The sequence below is a fragment of the Cotesia glomerata genome, linkage group LG2 (genome assembly GCF_020080835.1).
Source record: "Cotesia glomerata isolate CgM1 linkage group LG2, MPM_Cglom_v2.3, whole genome shotgun sequence".
In the NCBI taxonomy this organism is placed as follows: domain Eukaryota; kingdom Metazoa; phylum Arthropoda; class Insecta; order Hymenoptera; family Braconidae; genus Cotesia; species Cotesia glomerata.
Genome location: NC_058159.1, coordinates 692,435 through 711,778, shown reverse-complemented (window position 1 = coordinate 711,778; position 19,344 = coordinate 692,435). Strand labels below are relative to the sequence as shown.

Sequence of the window (19,344 nt, the reverse complement as noted above, 5' to 3'; positions counted from 1 at the left end):
TTTGAAAATTAAGTTAAAAATTTAATAACTGCACTGAAAAAAAAATTCATTTGTTGCAATAAAATTTTTTAAATTTCCAATTTTCAACAAACGGCCGTCTTAAAAATTAAAAAAACTTTAAAATTCATCGCGTTTTTACGACTCAGTACACTAGTGACACTTGCTGGTTAGCTTAAAATTTACAGACCGAATTTCATTAACACAAGCTGTATTCTTTGTATCTTCGCTCCAGTGAAAACTCTTTTGTAATTACCTCCGTCTGATCGAGCATCCAATCGTTCGACTGTATACAAATTTACCTATGGATTACCCAGGCTTTTGACAATCATTACAATTATAAAACAGCACAGTGACAAAGAAAAAAAGGTCTCTGTTTGCTTGATTAATTTTTTAAAGACAAAATATTAATGAAGCTTAAATATTAATAACAAACTTAATTATCGTCGTTATTTAAGATTATATCATAAAAAATTCCGATAGTTAATTATTAATGTTTAAAATTCAACAACTCGGAATTATTGCTCAAATTTATCCCTTAATTAATTCTTCCGGCCGTTAATTATGAAGAACATCAAATAATAAATGATAATTACTTTTAATACTTAATGCTCACAGTAAGTCTTCTTAAATAGCTTGGAAATTCGTAACCCAGATCAACACGAATTTATTTTCGTAGCATTTTATTGCATTTACTTCAAGTAAGAATTAATGATTCAGGCTACCGGAAAAAAAAAATAAAAACTATTTTTATTAAAATATAAATTAGCTCAAAAAATTTTCTTTATAAAAAAAAATGAATAAATTAACAAATTGAATTTAAAAAGAAAAAATCAAAAGTCTAAAAAAATTTTATCTTTGAGATAATTTTACGAAAAGTTCAACGCATACTTGTTAAATATAAAAGCTCTTTAACTTTCAAGTTACAGCTATCAAAAATTTTATGTCGCATGTAACTACCGGCGCGTGATGCCTTTATAACACAAAGTATTTTCTTTAATTTTCAACTTTATATATGCACTTAAATTATTTTGCACACCTCAAACGCGGAGCTGCTGAGTGTGCAAATGTAACTTTGTTAAATTTGTTGAGTAATTTTTTTTAGCAATGGGATTTAATAAATTTTCCACTTACTTCAATACGATACTTTGAGTTAGTATAAAGCTCTAGTAGTTTTAATAATAAATGTTGAAAAAAAGGATAAAAATTATTTGCGACAATGGAAAGATCGATTTATAAAACTTTAAGGATTCCACGTACAGAACATTACTTGCGCAACTTACAACACCTTGTCACAGTAATCTTTTCTTTATGGGACAAATATTTCAATAAGAGGGATATTAAAATGGATTTAGAGTTTGAAATAAAGATCTAACGGACGCTACGGATAATTTAGATAAGATCAAGGTTAATTATTGCCTCGGTAAATTAATTGACCCTGTATTTCACGAGAAAATTACACCATTGGAAAATAAATGTCTTTTGATAAAAAAAATTTTATAAAAACTCTGGTCTAATGGTTGGTAATTAACAATTAATAATTGAGGTTATAATTGAGGATGGTTTTACTTGTATCACTGTAGAGTGTTTTACAAGGGAGGGTGGGGAATTATTGTCTCTCCACTTTTTTCTCCGCAATATAATCTCTCAACCCCGTCATTATAACTCTCAACCACTTTTTTCGTCCCCACCCCCCTGTATGTCGGGATTTTTTCTTTCATGCCCGACACACATGTGCTGCGACTGTGGCCGACTTACGCGTTATAATCAGTACCTGCATTCGCATTACGGTCTTAAATAGTATGGAGGTACTTCTATAATGACATTTTACCTCCATAACTATATGGGAAAACCACAGAAAACCCGACCGGTACAGAGGCTGACAATGAAACGCACATATTCTTAGTTTATAATCATTGAAAAATATTGGTGCGCGCCGGAATCGAACCCTGGTCCCACTCTTTCGAAATGCAGGTACCGAGCCGATTAGGCTATTGCCAACCAATTAACAATTAATATTTATTAACTGTTTAGTGTAACGATCAGCCGGATCATTATACACTGAGTGTTCAATTTTAAGACATTGTTTTGAAATTAATTTGCACACCTCAAACGCTCAAGCATCCGGTGTCATCGTACTGATTATAAATATATGTCAATACTAGCAGATTTATCGGGCACCAGGCCCGTATATTACATGATACAAGATTTGCGCTCTTAAATGACTTTTATAATTTGCTTTAATCTGAACAAAATAATCTTGTTACTAATTATCAAATAATTATTTACACCTGGTGCTGTCAAACTAACTTAGTGGCTGTATAACAGCATCACTTGGCAAAATATCAACTTAATAGTGTTAATTATGTGCAATTGCTACAACTTTTATAATTATTATTATTATTCTTATTATTTACTATTTTTTCCGAAGATCGGTGTTTTTACTAAATAAAGAGTTCTATATTTCAAAGCCATTATCCCCGATCCAAATTGATGTTAGACTAATTTTTAAATTTTACATTAAATTTTTATTTATTAAATTCATTAAATTTTTTTTAATTTTTACTTATTATTTATTTTCACCACATTATTGTCGGTATAAGCACTCATACCATCCTTGGGTGAATATATCTAACAATTAAAAATCTTTATTTTTAATTTAAGATTCTTATTATTAATATTATTATTTTTTCTTTTCAATTTTATCAATTACTATTATTTTTTGTTATGGTTTGCAATTGCTAACACATCAATGGTCTACTCATTTAGCAATCTATCTATTAAATTTATAATTAATATTAATATTCATAATTAATATTTATAATTTAGAATATTTATAATTAATACTAATATTAATATTCTATTAAATATGAAATCACTATGCTATCTATAAGTCATCTTGTTATAAATCAAAAATTTTTTTTTTATATACTCTGTTGTATTATTAACCCTGTTAAAGGCCCCTAGGCTGTTGGGTTTGTTCATTTAAATAAAATAAAATAAAATAAAATATTAAAAAAATTTATATTTTATTTTTTTATTCATTTTTTCTTTTTCAATCAATAGGTACACGAAATTTTTCATCAAGAACTATTGCAAATAAATTAGTTCTTTGATTCATCAATTTTTTCATAATTTCCAAAATATTTCATTATAGAGATCGAAATTCATTGCAGCTGCAGGAAAAATAAATCTAAAAAATGTTTACGAAATATTATGAACTACAAATAGACTGTTTGTATTAAAAAAACAAAAAAGAAATGATTCAAAATTTATTTTACAGAGAAAAAATGTTCTGTTCTCTATACCGAGATTTAATTTAATCAAAGTTCCGTGCAATCTATTATAAACATAAATTCCAGAAGAGAAAAGAGATTTATTAAATTTTATATTGGGTGTTCAGTGCGCTCTATGTTTATTGAAGTATATAGGAATGTTTATTAAATATTTTCAAACGATGCTTTGACTGAAACAAGCTACAAGAAAAAATGTGCAGTTTCAATTTTTTTTTTATAATCATATATTTACGAAACTGTTTCAAGTCGCAATTTTCAAAAAGGGTTTTGTATTAATAAAAAAAAAAAAAAAGGTTATTAGTGTGTAATTTAAAAGTTATTGCGTTTATGAAGTTTTGTACGACTTTGCGGAGAGAAAAGCTTAAACTGGTCTTTGATAGTAGTAGCAAAGACCCCGTATCAATGTTCTCCAAATAAAAAACAATTAAAAAACTATAACTAAAATTTTTTTGAATGTAGTAATAACATATTTCAAACTTTTATGTTTTTGCAGTGTCAAAAGCAAAAATAGCTGGAAATTCAGAACTATATATCAAGAGTGGAAGTGATATAAATCTTACTTGCATCGTACTACAGACACCTGAACCGCCGTCTTTCATCTACTGGTAACTTTTTTACTTTTTTATACTTACTGCTTATTTTTTTATTTTTATTTATTCACTTTATTATCGGCCCTCCTGTATTACAGTGTCGTGTGTCATGTTCAATCGTTAGACAACAGTGTCATTTGTGATTTTAATTCAACTATTTTTAATGTTTGAAATTGCAATAAATAGAACTAGATACATGCAGAAAATAATTTTGTTAATAACAGGCGAGACCATCTTTTTCTCGCTTTGCTCTCACGGAGTTCAACGGAACTATCTCTGTCGCACTCCCAACAGCAGAGCAATTGCAGTTTCGATTGGTTTCTCGAAACGAATGAAATTTTTTAAAAAAACGCTTTGTGGTGAAATAGTTTATTAAATTATCTATTATCTCTAAAAACGTTTTTTCAAAATTTCCATTCGTTTCGCTAAGCCGATTGAAACTGCAATCACTGGTCTCGGCTGTTAAAATAACCTAAGATATGTTCTAGTAACAAATACATTTGTTAACATAGGGATAACAAATCCTAATATAAAATTGAGATGAAATGTATGTGGCATCAAACTATTCGTAACGTGATTGGTCGAATATATCATAAGCATGAAAATATATGCAAATGCTACAGTCAGGCGCGCGCTTGCGCGCGCAAATTCAAATTCTAGTATATGTTAAAATAACAAAATTTAGGTTATAGCAAGTTATTGATATGTTATAACAACAAAACAATTTGATTACAACAGCAAAATCTTTAAGTAGATTTGACAAAATAATTTAGTTGGTATAACAAATTTTTTTGTTGAAACAGCAAAATTATTATATTAAAATAAGAAATAAATTTACATTAAATTTTATAAGAATCCATAATTTAAAAATATGCTATAATCAGTGATATCTGATTTGGAAAATATTTTAGCAACAAATTAGTTTTGTTATTGCAATAAAATGATTTCGTTAGGACAACAAATTGATTTGGTGATTTAACAGATTGGTTTGTTAGTACAACTTAAAACATTTTGTTAATGCAACTAATGGATTTGTAACTATAACTATACTCATTTGTTACCAGAACATATTTTTCAGTTATCCCGTCTTTTGTTATTCCAACAAAATCATTTTTATGCGTGTCCTATCCGGATTTAAAATAAAAATTATTATTGTTATTATTAGTTCATTGCATTAAATACTTACAAATAAGGTACACAGTATGAAATTGCATTGAGAATATTATATAAAATAAAATAAAATAAATTTTCATTTAGAAAAATAATATCTTGAATAAAATGTAAATAGTTAAAAAAAATATTTTTTATTTGTATTGAAAATATTTTAATTGTTATTTTAATTTAAAATAAAAATTATGCGTCAAATATTGAATTTACGATAAAACTTCTTAAATTTTGTCGTATTTATTATCAATTAGTTGGAATTTTAATTCTAAAGTGAAATAAATTTTTTCTTCAAATTTTGATTATAAATAATAAGAAAAATATTTAAAATGCAGAAAAATTATTTTGAACCTTTTTTTTTCGGGAATTAAATTTTTTAGATCAAAATATAAACTTCAAATTGAAAAAAAGAAAATTAAAAAAAAATTGGAATTTTTTTTGTCGGGAATTAATTTTTTCAGATCAAAATTTAAACTCCAAATTGGAAAAAAAAAATAAAATTAAAAAAAAATCTGTAATTTTAAATAATAAAAAAAATACTGAAGATTCTAAAAAAATCGTGGGAATTTTTTTTTCTAAGAAATTGAATCAATTTTATCATATATCTCGTCCTTAAAATATAATCTTAAATTAAAGTTGAAATTTAAAATATTCACTGTGGAATGTAGAAGCTGAAATGATATTTACAAAAATTTTATTTTAAATTTCTCGCTGATAAGATTTCACAACAACATGATTGTGCAAGACTCTTTGGTATTATTTTTATCCATACAATGTACAATCTTGTAAAAATAATCAGAATCTGTTTTTTATAAAACTTCTATCAAGTTTTAACTTTATAGCGAAGTAACTCTGTAATTGTAAATTATTCTCCGGTCCAGGATCACGATTTAATTAACTTTCTATAGTTCCAATATATTTTTTGTATAAAAAAAAAATTAGCTCAGAAAAATTGCTTGAATATTTTTTGTTAAACTTACCTTTGTAAGTCCCGACATAAATATTTAGTAGATATCAGTATCATGTATTGACCTATTGACAGCTCAGGTCAAGCGAAGTCAACCTTTCTCGACAGTGATGTTGCATGGATTAGTCTTTTATTACATTATGAATGAAGCTGCCGGACCAAAAGGTGAAAAGTTACCCGTACTGAGATCGAATTACTCCGGCGTAAGCTTCAATTTATATTAATTTTTTGTCAATAACTCGATTGTTATGAAATGAATTATCTATACGATGAGATATTGAGTTTAAAGTGACATTAATTAGATAAGAAAAGCTTCTTCTTATATGTGTTTATTTTTTTTTTATTTAAAAGAGTTTAATTGCAAAAAAAAAATATTTTTCGACCTGTCTTTTTATATTTGATAGAAAATTGATAGAGTTACCTTAATTTAAAAAGTTATAATATTAAATTAATTAATTGTAATATTAATTTCCAGTATTCAAGACGGTTATTACTGCTACTGAATCAATATAATTTAATTAACAAATATTATATCACAGTATTTAATAACGCCGGTGAGGAAAGTTTAAATAACGTCAATATAAATATAAAATGAGTTATAACAGGCAATTACAGAGTAAGAACGTTGCTTTCGTATAATTATTGATATTATATTACATATATATGTTCATATTAGTGAAAAGGGAAATCCGAGACTTAAAACAGCTACTCAATGCTTACATTAATCAAACATTACAATTCCCCAGGAACAAAATAAACTTTAATATTATTTTAGTGTAAATATCGAGTCATTTACCAGCATTGTATTCTCTATTTGACTAATAATTTCTTCGATGCAGATATTTAAATTTATACTCCAACCTGAAAGTAATTTATTTACTATATGTAGCAACATTACTGACTACAATTAAAATAATTATGTCGTATGGAATAAAATATACAATATTTTTAATTAGGTTTGATGGTACTCACCCCAATAAGATCAAAGGAAGTAAATAAATTAATAAAGAATTTAATGGAAAAGGAAATAATAAAATACAAGTATACCTTTCACAAATAATCCATTTCTTTACTATATTTACCGAGTTTGCAATAATACAACTAGGTTCAACAAAATAAATATAACCAATAAATTAATATCTTCATTATATACACCGTGATTTCAATTATATAATATAATATAATATAATATAACATTATTAAATAATATTTATATTTTATAATATAATATAACTACCAGCTTATAGCTTCTTATATTTGACTAATGCGCACTTACTTATCATTAGTGTATTAATAATCATAATAATACTTATATCCTACCAGTCGCATTCTCATTATCTTAATTATTATATTTAAATAATGTATTTATATATATATGTATATTTCTGTCGATGATTTTTTTACATAAAAATGAATCGATTTATGATTTAGTAATGTACATCGTTTTTTTTTTTTTCAAAGCATCGCAACCGCTCAACTGACGTCGCATCAATAATCAACGGCATTAATAATTACTTTTCTTTTGTATTATAAAAATGTAAGCACTCACACTCCTAAGGAAAAAATAGTTGTGTAAATTTGACAGAAAATTTTTCGAGATTAACGCAGTGCTAATCGTAATTTCAGTTATGGAATTTTTCCAAATTGGGTTCATTGCAATTGCAGTCAATTGTTGGAGACTTATTCGAATTTATGTTAATTAAACATGGTAACTTACTATTCAGTCAATTTATCGACCATTTTTCATTAACTTTGTCAAAATTTAAAGATTTCGTCTGGAACACTTTTTATTTATTAATAAAAATCCGACGGTTAATCTTAAAAGCTTTGGCTGAGCTGCTTGGATTTAAAAATTTAATTGATCAAGAAATTTATTTATCATAAATCCCGAGAACAGGATGTGGGATTTAAATTAATCGTAAAAATAAATGCATCTCATTACTTTTTTACGCAGTAGAAATGTTTAAGTTACAAATAAATAAAATTTCCCGACAAAATTTATTCAAATTACAAAAATAAATTAACAACCAACGCCAGTATTTTAAATTAACAGAAGTATATTAAATTATTCATAAACTCAAATGGAAACCTCAAATCAATGGATAATGAAAACGCTAATGTCGTGTTTTTAATATCTAATTATTTTCAACACATATTCAAAGGTTAATTTAAGGGATTTATCATCTATTGAACTAACAATTAGGTCTTTAATTAAATATAAAATATAAGTATTGGCTACAATTATATTTAATTAGAGAAATTTTTAAAAAAATTAATTACAAAATTTAATTAGAGGAGAAATTTTTATTTAATTTTATATAAATGGAAAATTAAACAATCTCTGGGCTTTAAATCAAAAGCAAACACATAAAATAACTAATAGAAATCAACAGATATCCACAATTTAATAGCTAGTGGGAGTGTAAATGCATTAATAAAAATGATGAATTATTTACAACCGTAAATGAATTTTCATCTCATATATATCGCAATTTATACATCCATTATTCTTTTTTCCCATTTATTTTATATAATAATAAACAATAAATGTTTATATTTAAAAAAATTTTTTGCATTCACTTATAAAAAAATTTGTTTATAGTTAAAAATATTTGTTAATATTTAACAAATCACTTATTACAGACCACTTTTTAGTCCTTAAAAAATATTTCTTAGTATTTAAAAAGAGTTATTAATATTTAATAGATGAATATCAGATTTATTAAATACTAAAAAATATTTGTTGAATACTATAAAGTGATCTCTAATAAATGATTTATTAACTATTAACAAATATTTTTTAATACAAATAAATTTTCAGGATTCTAGCAATAACCAAATTTGACAATTTAAAGTGGAATTTAATAATCGTAACTCATAACAATAATTTTTTCCTTTGAAAAAAAGTAATGGAAATATTATATCAAAAGGTGACTTTATTGCAAATTCAACATAAAATAATTTCAGAGAACTTGATAAAATTTATTGCGAGAAAAAGTAATATGTCCTTTCTCAGTACATGACACTTGGCAATTTATTTAGAGAAGAAAAGTCAGTTTTTCTCGCGTAGGTGCTTAAAAACGGAGCCAAATGTTATATAATTTGAAAACAAGTATCACTTTGTGAATTAAAGGTACAGAGGTGAGCATGTGATAAACTACAGCCAACGAGGAGGAATCAGTGTCGTGACGGAGAAACAGACCAGGACATCGCGTCTGTTGATTTCTCGGGCACTCCCAACAGATTCCGGCAATTACACCTGCGCTCCGTCTACAGCAGAGTCAGCCAGTGTCCTAGTACACGTACTTAATGGTAGGTGAATTCCCAAGCTATTCGTTTTCATCTCTCGATTTCTCGTCTACCGTCTCTCGACGAGTCGTTGATTTTCATTAGATCCTTTTGCGCAACCCTCTCTCATCCTCTACCTCATCTTTTCCCTTTCCTCCATTTAATTATCTTGCTCATGTAATTTATCGTTTGTTTCGGTACCGAGACATAACTAACCCAATAAACTACGACTGATACCTGTCTGATATTGTAATTATCTAAGTTTAACTTCTGTTTTATTATACTGTCTAACGGGTTTGTAAATCATTACTCTTTATTCTACGCGGAACCGCAGATTTTTTCTATTTTAATAAAAAATGAACCATTAGTTATTTTTTTATTAAACTAATAAGGGAGAAATTTATTTTTTTATTTTTGTAAGAATCCAAGACAAAAATTAAAACAAATTCTTTGCTTTCATAAATTGATTTTGAGAAATGTAAAAAAACTTGGGCTATTTTCTACTAAAAATTGTGATTGTTTATAAAAACGTAAAAATTTTGAATATTCTCGTAGATACAAGGGAGAATAAAAATGGAAATAGGGAAATATAATTTTAGAGAAATGATTTTTGATTGTTAGTTTTTATTGAAAAATTTTGGCGGCTGGATTTGCTCATACGGTTTGTTTATGAAAACTACAGTTAGGCTTGTTCAACTCCTCTGAATTTTAATTTATGAAAAATTCTAACCTCGGCATTTTTTCCCAGCCGATTTTGCCCCAGTTTTATATTAAACATATCGTACATACCGATTCCATTATTTGAAGTATTTGATTAAAATTAAATAACACAGATTTAAAAAATTGAATGACCAAAAAAAAATAACGAAAGCAGATTGACGGAAATGACAGGGTGACATATTTACTCCGAGAAAAAAATTTAAACTTTTTAAAGGCTGTACTTGGGTGGAAAGAATAGTCAATCCAAGTATTTAAAAATTCTCTCTCAGCTTAACGGCCATACATTAAATGCTTTTAGCGACTATTATGTTGGAAATACTCCCTTAGAGAGCCAAGGCTAAAACTTCAGACCAAACCAATTCCCAAATTTTTGTTTCGACTTGAAGGTTTAAATATTTATCGTTTTTCCGGTAACTCTTGATTGTTAATTAAATTATCAAACTATGAGGGAGTTTAAATTTATTCAAAACTTCGATTAACGTCAAGCAGATGTACGAATGATCAAATACAAAATTGTTGTTAAATTCATTCTGCCGTATTTATTATTCAAGAATTACAAACAAAATTACTTTACATTTGTATTGAAAATGTAATCAATAACGAATTTTATTCCATCAAATAAATTCCTCAGCTTCAATACCAGATCCCATTTTGCCTCGGTTACCATAGAAATAATAATATAATAATTTATTTGCGAAATGAAATAATTAAGACTTAATAAAAGTAATTATTGATAGGAATGTTTCATTCCTATTGTCAATATTAAATTACAATAACTCGTACTCGATATGATACATTTATTTACCCAAAACATTCAAATATACATTTTAATAAAATATTATAAAATCAGGATGTTATCTCGAATTGAGTAAAATTTCCCATATAGAATCCACAATTATTATCTACAAATTATCATAATTATTATTAATACAAGTATCATTCATTTGATTTAACATTTAAAAATATATGTCATATATTACAGATTTTTAATTATAATGACGGATAGTTTAGTTATTATAATTTATAATTTTCAATAATATAATTATTATTAATACAAGTATTATTTATTTGTTCTAAAAACGTAGTCAATAAAGAATTTTATTTCATATAAAGTAATATCTTAACACAAAGCTAAATCCCAGTTGGATTAAATATTTTCGACCATTTAAAAACTCTGAGTAAAATATTAAATCCTTTTTTAATTGCATTTATTTTTCAATTAACAATTTACAATATTAACAACACGTGAAATAAATTATTCAGATAAACAAAACATGAAAAGAAAAATATCATATTGTTGATCAACAGCTTTGCAAAAATACAACTGCGTATTTATTTTCGCTAAAACCAATAAAATATTAAAAAGAATTAAAATAACAATAATTATAACATGCCCTGTGAGCTTAAATTAATAGAGTTTAAGCTTCAATATTTTTATTTATTATTTATATTGTGCATTCGAGCTATAAAACAAACCCATTTACGTCCTTACATTTTACAAGCAAGAGAACATACATAAAATATTATTGTTTTTAATATTTTATCGGGGTCTGTGCACTAGACATGATGGAGACTTTTTAAAGAAAGCGATCAGAAGCTTTGTCTAGTATTTTATATATCATCCGTTTTCATGTCACGTTTATAAAGCGAACATCCTCGTCCTTGTTGTCATCTGATGGTTATACATGGTAAACAATATTGCGAAAAATAAAAACAATTTTGATATTGCGACACAAGCAATCTTTTTTTATTTATACGTAATTGTATCTCAGAAAAAAAAATGAAAAATCATTTATATTTTATATTTTATCCATACACGAAAAATTGAGAGGTAAAGAGCGCCTGAGGTTACAACCTCGGAGATGGACCTTTTTAAAGGCGAGGAAGTATTTGATCCAATTTGGTTAACGAGAAAATTCAAAACTTTGTTCTATAGCGTACAATATAAGGTCACGTAAAACTGATTTTTATAATATTTTTATTTAATCAATAAATAAATAAAAAATGGGTTTATAATTTTTTGTAATTTAAATTTTCGGTCACCATTTAGATAAATTTAATTATTAATTGATCTGCGAAATTTTAAAAACATTCAACTTCTTCTTAGACTCACTTGTGCATTACATACCTTCCGGGATTTAATTGTAGAAGAGTGAAAACTTATAAATTTGATAAATAAAATTTGACCTGTAAGTGACTTGATAATTAATATCATATTTATGGCAAATTTAGTTATGAGAAATTATTTTATTTTAATAAATAATTTAAGTGATATGTCAAGAGACAGCTCCGAAATAAATTTGCTCTGATTTAATAATTCAGTTGATATTAATGTCATTTAAATTAAATTTTAAAGAGGATCTTTATATTGGTCGAAGAAAATAATTGTATCTAGATTTAATTGTAGAAGAGTGAAAATTTATAGATTTGATGAATAAAGTGAAAAAAGTAGAAATTGGTCAGCCGGCAGCAAAGGCATCGGTAAAAAAGCCGCGGTTACAATTTTTGTATTTAACCTGATTACGTCTATGAGTTTTTTTATTAATATAGTTTTCTCCAGCAGTATTGAAAGAATAATTAAGCTAGTGCGCGGTCAGAAATTACTCAAGCTATAGATTTAATTAGACATCTGACGGCTCTCTTGGCATTGTCGCCATTTAGATTAATTTAATTATTAACCGACCTACGAAATTTTAAAAACATTTAACTTGTTCTTAGACTGACTTGTGCATTACACACGTTACTATTTTGTCAGTTGTTCCGTTGGTGGTACGAAAAATCTACGAAAAGCTCAACTGATTTGAATGACTTTATTTTGAAACTCGTTATTAAACTGACGCTATTTTTTGTTTATCCGTGCCGGTGACTACGCTCGTAAATTATGGTTATTAAATTTATTTTATCTTTTGAAATAACTCGGTCGAGGTTTCGCTGACAACTGTCAACTTCTGTTCTATCTATCTCTGCAACCGTCACAGCAAATGTCATTCAAGTATCAATAAAATGCGTCTCTTAAATGAAAAAAAAAAAATATCTCAGCTAACAATTCCTGACAATATTGTCGGCCTTAAAAATGACTACAATCATTAATTTTAAAAATAATTTCTTCAATGTTTAAATTTCTTTAGTTTAATTTCTTCGGATGTTTAAAATTACACTACAACCTGAAAGTAAATACCGCAAAATTATCAGATTCTTTCCGATGTACTGAACAAGTGGACATTAAACAACTGAAAAATTTTAATAATACAATTTAATTACTAATAAAATCGAGTAAACACAGCTTGATGTAGTTAAATAATAATTGAACTATCCTATGAGTATATTTCAATTTAATCACAATACAATAATGATCACAACTCTTTATTTTTCGGTATTCAATGAAAATATTTACTTTTTGTGTTGAAGTAAAAAATATTCACCGAGCATATTTGTAACTCAACAATGGAACGATCCTCCTAATTAATAAATATTTCATTATGCAAATACGCAGTAAAAATATTAACAATGAAAATCAAAATAACTTATAATAATAATTTTAGCGGCACAAATATAGCTTTATAAAATCACTGATGCGAACTTTATAAATTCAACAAATTTTAAAAATTACCATCTGAAATTTGTATTTGTAACTATATAATAAACATTGCTACGGAATTTTTTATTTTATTATTTTGTTGCATACAAATTATTTTATAAACTATTACAAACGGTTGACAAACAGCCGAGTTCTAAGTAAACGACTTTACACAGAATCAACGAAAAACCCACGGCATCCAATTTAAATAAATTTAATTCATCCATATTAATTCAAAGAGACTTCAAATTACGAGAAAGAACAGCTGGGTCAATTGTTGTCTATGATGTAGTTTTCAATCTTAAAATAAATGAATTTAATCGTAGTTACTTCTTGGCATTCCATTTATTACAAGACGTTTTTCCACTGACTCAAAAATAAAAAAATCTCAAAATTAAAATAATTGTTATCTGACTGAACTTAACTCTCTGGAAATTTTTTTTTTTTTTTAAATTACGACTAGCAACCTTGCAGTCACTATGTAACTGCCGTGACTCGTGAGCTATAAATAAATAAAATTTTCCTTTTATTAAACAATGACTTTTGTTAAGTTGCACTGTACTTGTTTAAATATTGAAGTTTTTGAAGATAAGCCCATCCCGATGTTACACTCATCAAGAGCTTTCATTTGAGTACCCACTTCATTTTTTCATATATTTATATATATTATATATATGTATATAAGAAAAATATATCAAAATGCATGCGGGTACTCAAATGAAAGCTCTTGATGAGTGTAATGTCGAGGTGAGCTTATACTTTTAAAAATGTCAGTAGTTGACAAGATACAAGGTATTTTCTTAATTATTGACATTTATAAAGATATAAACTCATCCCGATGTTACACTCATCAAGAGCTTTCATTTGAGTACCCACATGAATTTTTATATATTTTTCATATATACATATATATAATATATATAAATATATGAAAAATTGATGTGGGTACTCAAATGAAAGGTCTTGATGAGTGTATCATCGGGATGAGCTTTTTGGGCGAGAGGAGGGAAATCTTCATAGACACCGGCTAGATGTTGGTGATGTTGGTTGCCGGTAGTGTGAGATTCTTACTCACTAAAACCCTCCCCTCTCTTGTACCTGATACTGCGGGACCGCGTTAGCATTACTTCGCAGCACCAGGCCCCTCCACGCTGCTCCTGCAGCTTATTTCTCCGTTTCATCTTATTCCTCCGCTTCTTCTTTTCTTCTTCTTCCTCCTCTTTTCTCTCTTCTCCAGCAGGACCTCTCTTACATATCCCGTCATTGCTGTCCAGTTGTCTGTCGACGTCAGCATCCAAGGGACGACGTCTTCGGGCCTTTGAGGCACTTCCTTCTCTTCCCGCCAGCGCAGTCGTATTTCAGACCAACGTTGGCAGTCGAAAAAGGTGTGCTCAGCAGTGTCAGCAACTCCCGGACAGTAAACACAGTAAGGATCGTTTCGGATCCCCATACGATGTAGGTAGGCATTGAACTGTCCATGACCAGTAAGGAACTGTGTGAAATAGTAGTCTACCCCCCCGCAGTCCCTCAGTACCCAGTCACGGATCTGCCCAATAAGTCTATACGTCCAACGCCCTGTCTCCCCGGTTTCCCAGCGCTCTTGCCAGAGCTCAAAGGTCTCCTCACGTTCGCGGGTTCTCACGTCTTTCATGAGTCCTTCGCCAGCCCGCCGGGCATCCCAGATCCGCTTCCTTTCGAGACCCAGTAGGTCGATTGGAATTACCCCCGAGATGACCAACACAGCTGCCTCTGAGACCGTTCGATAGGCGCAGGCTATCCTCAGCGCACCTCTTCGTTGTACCGATGCCAGTTGCTTCCGATATTTCTCTACTTTGAGTGCCTCTCCCCATATCTCTACTCCGTAGAGCATAATCGAGTTAGCGACACCCATGAGAGCTCGTCTGCGGCTGCTCCTTGGTCCCCCGACATTTGGCATAAGCCGGGAAAGATTTGCCACCGTCGTTGCTGCTCTTGTGGCCACACTGACAATCTGGTCTCGAAACGTCAATTTCGAGTCTATTGTCACTCCGAGGTATTTCAGAGCCCCCGACTCTCGATGTGTTGATCCACAACTTGAGTCTGGAAGGGGTTCGGAAACCACCTCTGAGCTGTGAGTACCACCACCTCCGTCTTCGCGGTGGCCAGCATCAACCCATGATCGTTAAGCCATGCGTTGATGGAGGCCGCAACAAGCTTCACCAATCCCTGCGCTTCGCCTTCGTTCCGCGCAAGTATTAGTGCTGCCACGTCGTCAGCAAAACCCTCCAGCTTTACCTCCTGCGGTAGATCTAGGCGCAGAAGTGCATCATAAAGGATAACCCAGAGTTCTGGTCCGAGGATTGAACCCTGCGCTGCTCCTCCACTCAGCTCCTTCATGACCTGTCCTACAGTAGTCTCATACATCAAGTAACGATCACTTAAGTAATCATTTATGATGCGAATGAGATACTCCGATAGACCCACTGCCGAAGCGCCCTCATTATATCCGGCCATCTTGCCGAATTAAATGCATTTTTGACGTCAAACGTCATCATTATGCATACTGGACGGCACTGATGATGACCCGTCCAGGCTTGTTTAGCAAATGAAAGCGCTTCCGAAATGGCACCAATTGTACTGCAACCCGGCCGAAAGCCATGTTGGTTTTCAGCCAGGCCACCAGCATCGGTCACTTCTTTCCGCAGTCGATTCCTAATAAGGGCTTCGAAAATCTTCCCTGCGACATCTAACATGCACAGTGGTCTGTAGGACGAAGGTGTATAGGGTGGACCTTTACCTTTATCCAACAGAACCAACCGTTGCAGTTTCCATCTTTTCGGAAAGACTCCAGTCGAGATGCAGGCGTTGTAAGTATCAAGGAGCAGTTGTTCATGCTTTTTATAAGGACCTTATAGGCCTCGACGGGAATGCCGTCAGGACCCGGGGCCTTACCTACCTTGAGGGACTTAACAACTGCCCGCAGCTCCACTGCTGTGAAAAGTGGGCACTCGTCATCGGATATTACACCTTGAGTGCATACCCGTTTTTCGCGATCGGGAAACAGAGTTTGGACTATTTCCTCCATCCTATCGGGTTCCATAGGAGCTACTGAACCGCGACCAACAAATTTGCGAGTGACGATCCGGTAGCCATTGCCCCATAGATCCTCATCCACTTCTCTGCAGATCGCCTTCCAGCACCTCCCTTTGCTCGCCTTGATCTCCGTGACGAGTCGCTTCTTCGCCGCTTTGTACTCGTCGTTCTTTTGCTGCCCAGTATCTCGCTTTCGCGACCTAAGTGCTTGCCTCCGCAGACGCAAGCACTCAGCCCTGAGCAGCGCAATTTCTGCTGTCCACCAGTAAACCGGCTTCCTTCGAGAGCTTGCGGAACGGCGAGGCATAGCAGCGTCGCACCCTGCAACGATCACTTCCATCGTTTGACCGACAAGTGTCTCAACATTTTCGCGCGACTCTGCAAAAAAGTCAGGAAGCGTGTCAATTCTATCTGAGACCGCATTTTGAAATGCGCCCTCATCCAGGAGTGACACCCTCCATCCTGCTTGCTTCATTTGTCGCTTCGGCACAGTAGGTGGGTTACCCCTCACACTGTTGACCGTATACGAAATATATTGGTGATCACTTGCCGTATACTCCTCCAAAACAGCCCAGTCTGAGATTACTCCCGCTGTCCGTTGAGTAGCAAAAGTTATGTCTAAAATCGACCAACGCGCGCCAACTCTCCGGAAAGTGGGTGTATTTCCCCTATTCACAATGACAAGGTCGAAACCTGCCGTCATGTCCAGGAGCTCATCACCCCGCGTGTCACTATAATCCATTCCCCAATCGATCGACTTTGCGTTGAAGTCACCACCTATCACTATCTCTCCTTCAAGATGGCGGACTACTCGTTCGAGATTGTCAACCCTCTTTCGGAAATCTACAATAGGCTCGCTGGGGGTGAAATAACACGACACGAAGGTAACTGCTGGTGTCTCGACCCACACAATGCCGTCCCTCGATCCACTGTTACGCACAGAAAGGCGACTTCGATCCGGAATCCAAATTGCCGCTGTGCCTGTAGGGTCACAGTACCAATTCGTCCCAGACACAGAATGGTATTGCTCTGATACCAGAACAATATCCATTCCGTTGTTACGATTTCTAGCGTAAAGCATATCAAGGGCCAGTTTGCACCGATGTAGATTCACCTGCAGCACCTTAGCCATTTTTCTTTTGGAGTACCTCCCGATAGGTCGTACACCGTCCAGAACCTGCCACGTGATCGAAGGCTTGCCCGCTTCCCACCGCTTCACAGAGATGGCAGCGCGGAGGCTTGGTACAGGTCTTCGACTTGTGATCCGCCTCACCACATCGCCAGCAGCAACCGCTCCGGTCTTCCCCTGCCTTGCACGAGCCAGCTAAGTGGCCCAGTCCATGGCAGCGATAGCACCGATCGAGTCGCTCCCAACGGCGGATTCGGCAAACCAGCCAGCCGACCTTGACCTTTCCCAAGGTCTCCAAGGCTGCAGCAGCCCCAAGTCTAGCCTCGATGAAAGCGCGGATGGATCCCCATTTATTGGGTTTCGTGATGGACACGTTGAGTCCATCCGCAGTCCCACCGATAGCCCCTGCCAGGGCCGCCTTAACCTCTTCGACCGTCGTAGCGGAGTCCATCCCGTCTATTACCAGCGTAGTGGTAGGGGCGAGATGGCGCACCTCCACGTCTCCTCCGGCTACCTCAGTGATCTTATTACCGAGCGCCGAGCGATCTTTAACAGATCCCTCGAACTCGATGAGAAGACCACCTTTTCTGGCGGTCCTCACGGCCTTAACCCCCAGACCCATTTCCTCCGGACGAAGTCCCAAGCGCAAAGCCCTCAGAACCTCATCAGAAGACCGGGACTTACCTGGGTCAATCAGCACTGCCTCCGGTCGTTGCTTCTTCCTCGGTCTCCGGTCGCCCTTGGCTGCTGTGATCCGCTTTGTCCCTGGTCCTGGTCCTGTAGTCCCTATTCCTGGTCCTTCCGGCTCCCCTGTCACTACCAGGTCTACCTGGTCCCCTGTTCCTTCCTCTATTTGTTTCTTTTTTCTTCTTCTTCTTTTTCTTTTCCACCAGTTTAAACGGCTCCTCCGGTTTCTTCTGACTGTCAACTTCCATCTCTTGTGTTTCTACACCTGTCTTGACATCATTTCCAGTGCGCTGTCTTTTTCCCCTGACAGTGGCCACTGTGAAACTGCCGTTTGCCTGCTTCAGCACATGTTTTTCTGGTCCTTCTGGTGGACTCATCGCCTGTCTCTTTTTACTCTCGGTGTTCGGCGTCTGTGCTGCTGCTACTTGAAGAGCCTGACGCTGGCTCCCGAAGTCCTCGAGCAGTCTCTGCCTTTCCTCCCTCTCCTTCTGGGACAGCTCTCGCTGAGCTATCTTCCAGGACTTACGGCTTACGAGGCTCTCTAGGAGTAGCCTCTCTGCCTCCTTCACACCTTTGGTGACCTCGTTTGACACCGTCCGTTTTGATCGGATGGTCTTGAGTGTCTCCTTTAAAAGTTCCTGGAGCTCCTCCAACAAATTATCCTCCTTTCCTATGGCTTCGTCCCTTTTTCCGTGGAGTGAAACCATCTCATCCAATTTACTCCCAGTAGCTGTACCAGACAGAGGGGCCTTGGGGTCCACCCCTCTGTCCAAACGGTCGCTGGATAACGACGACGAGCAGCCCGTCTGACCACTGCTAGCCGCCGGCACTGAGGTATCCCTCCCCTGCACCGTAAA

The 19,344-nt window shown here is 33.0% G+C and overlaps 1 protein-coding gene across 4 annotated transcripts in view; it reads left to right on the top strand.

Moving 5' to 3' along the window:
- Nucleotides 1–19,344, top strand: part of LOC123258596 (hemicentin-1-like) — a 68,897-nt gene that overhangs the window by 48,415 nt on the left and 1,138 nt on the right. For all 4 annotated transcript variants that reach the window (XM_044718711.1, XM_044718714.1, XM_044718712.1 and 1 more), the window contains 2 exons: nucleotides 3,787–3,898; nucleotides 9,148–9,326. In XM_044718711.1, the coding sequence (XP_044574646.1) occupies nucleotides 3,787–3,898; nucleotides 9,148–9,326 (291 nt within the window). The remainder of the gene's footprint in view (nucleotides 1–3,786; nucleotides 3,899–9,147; nucleotides 9,327–19,344) is intronic.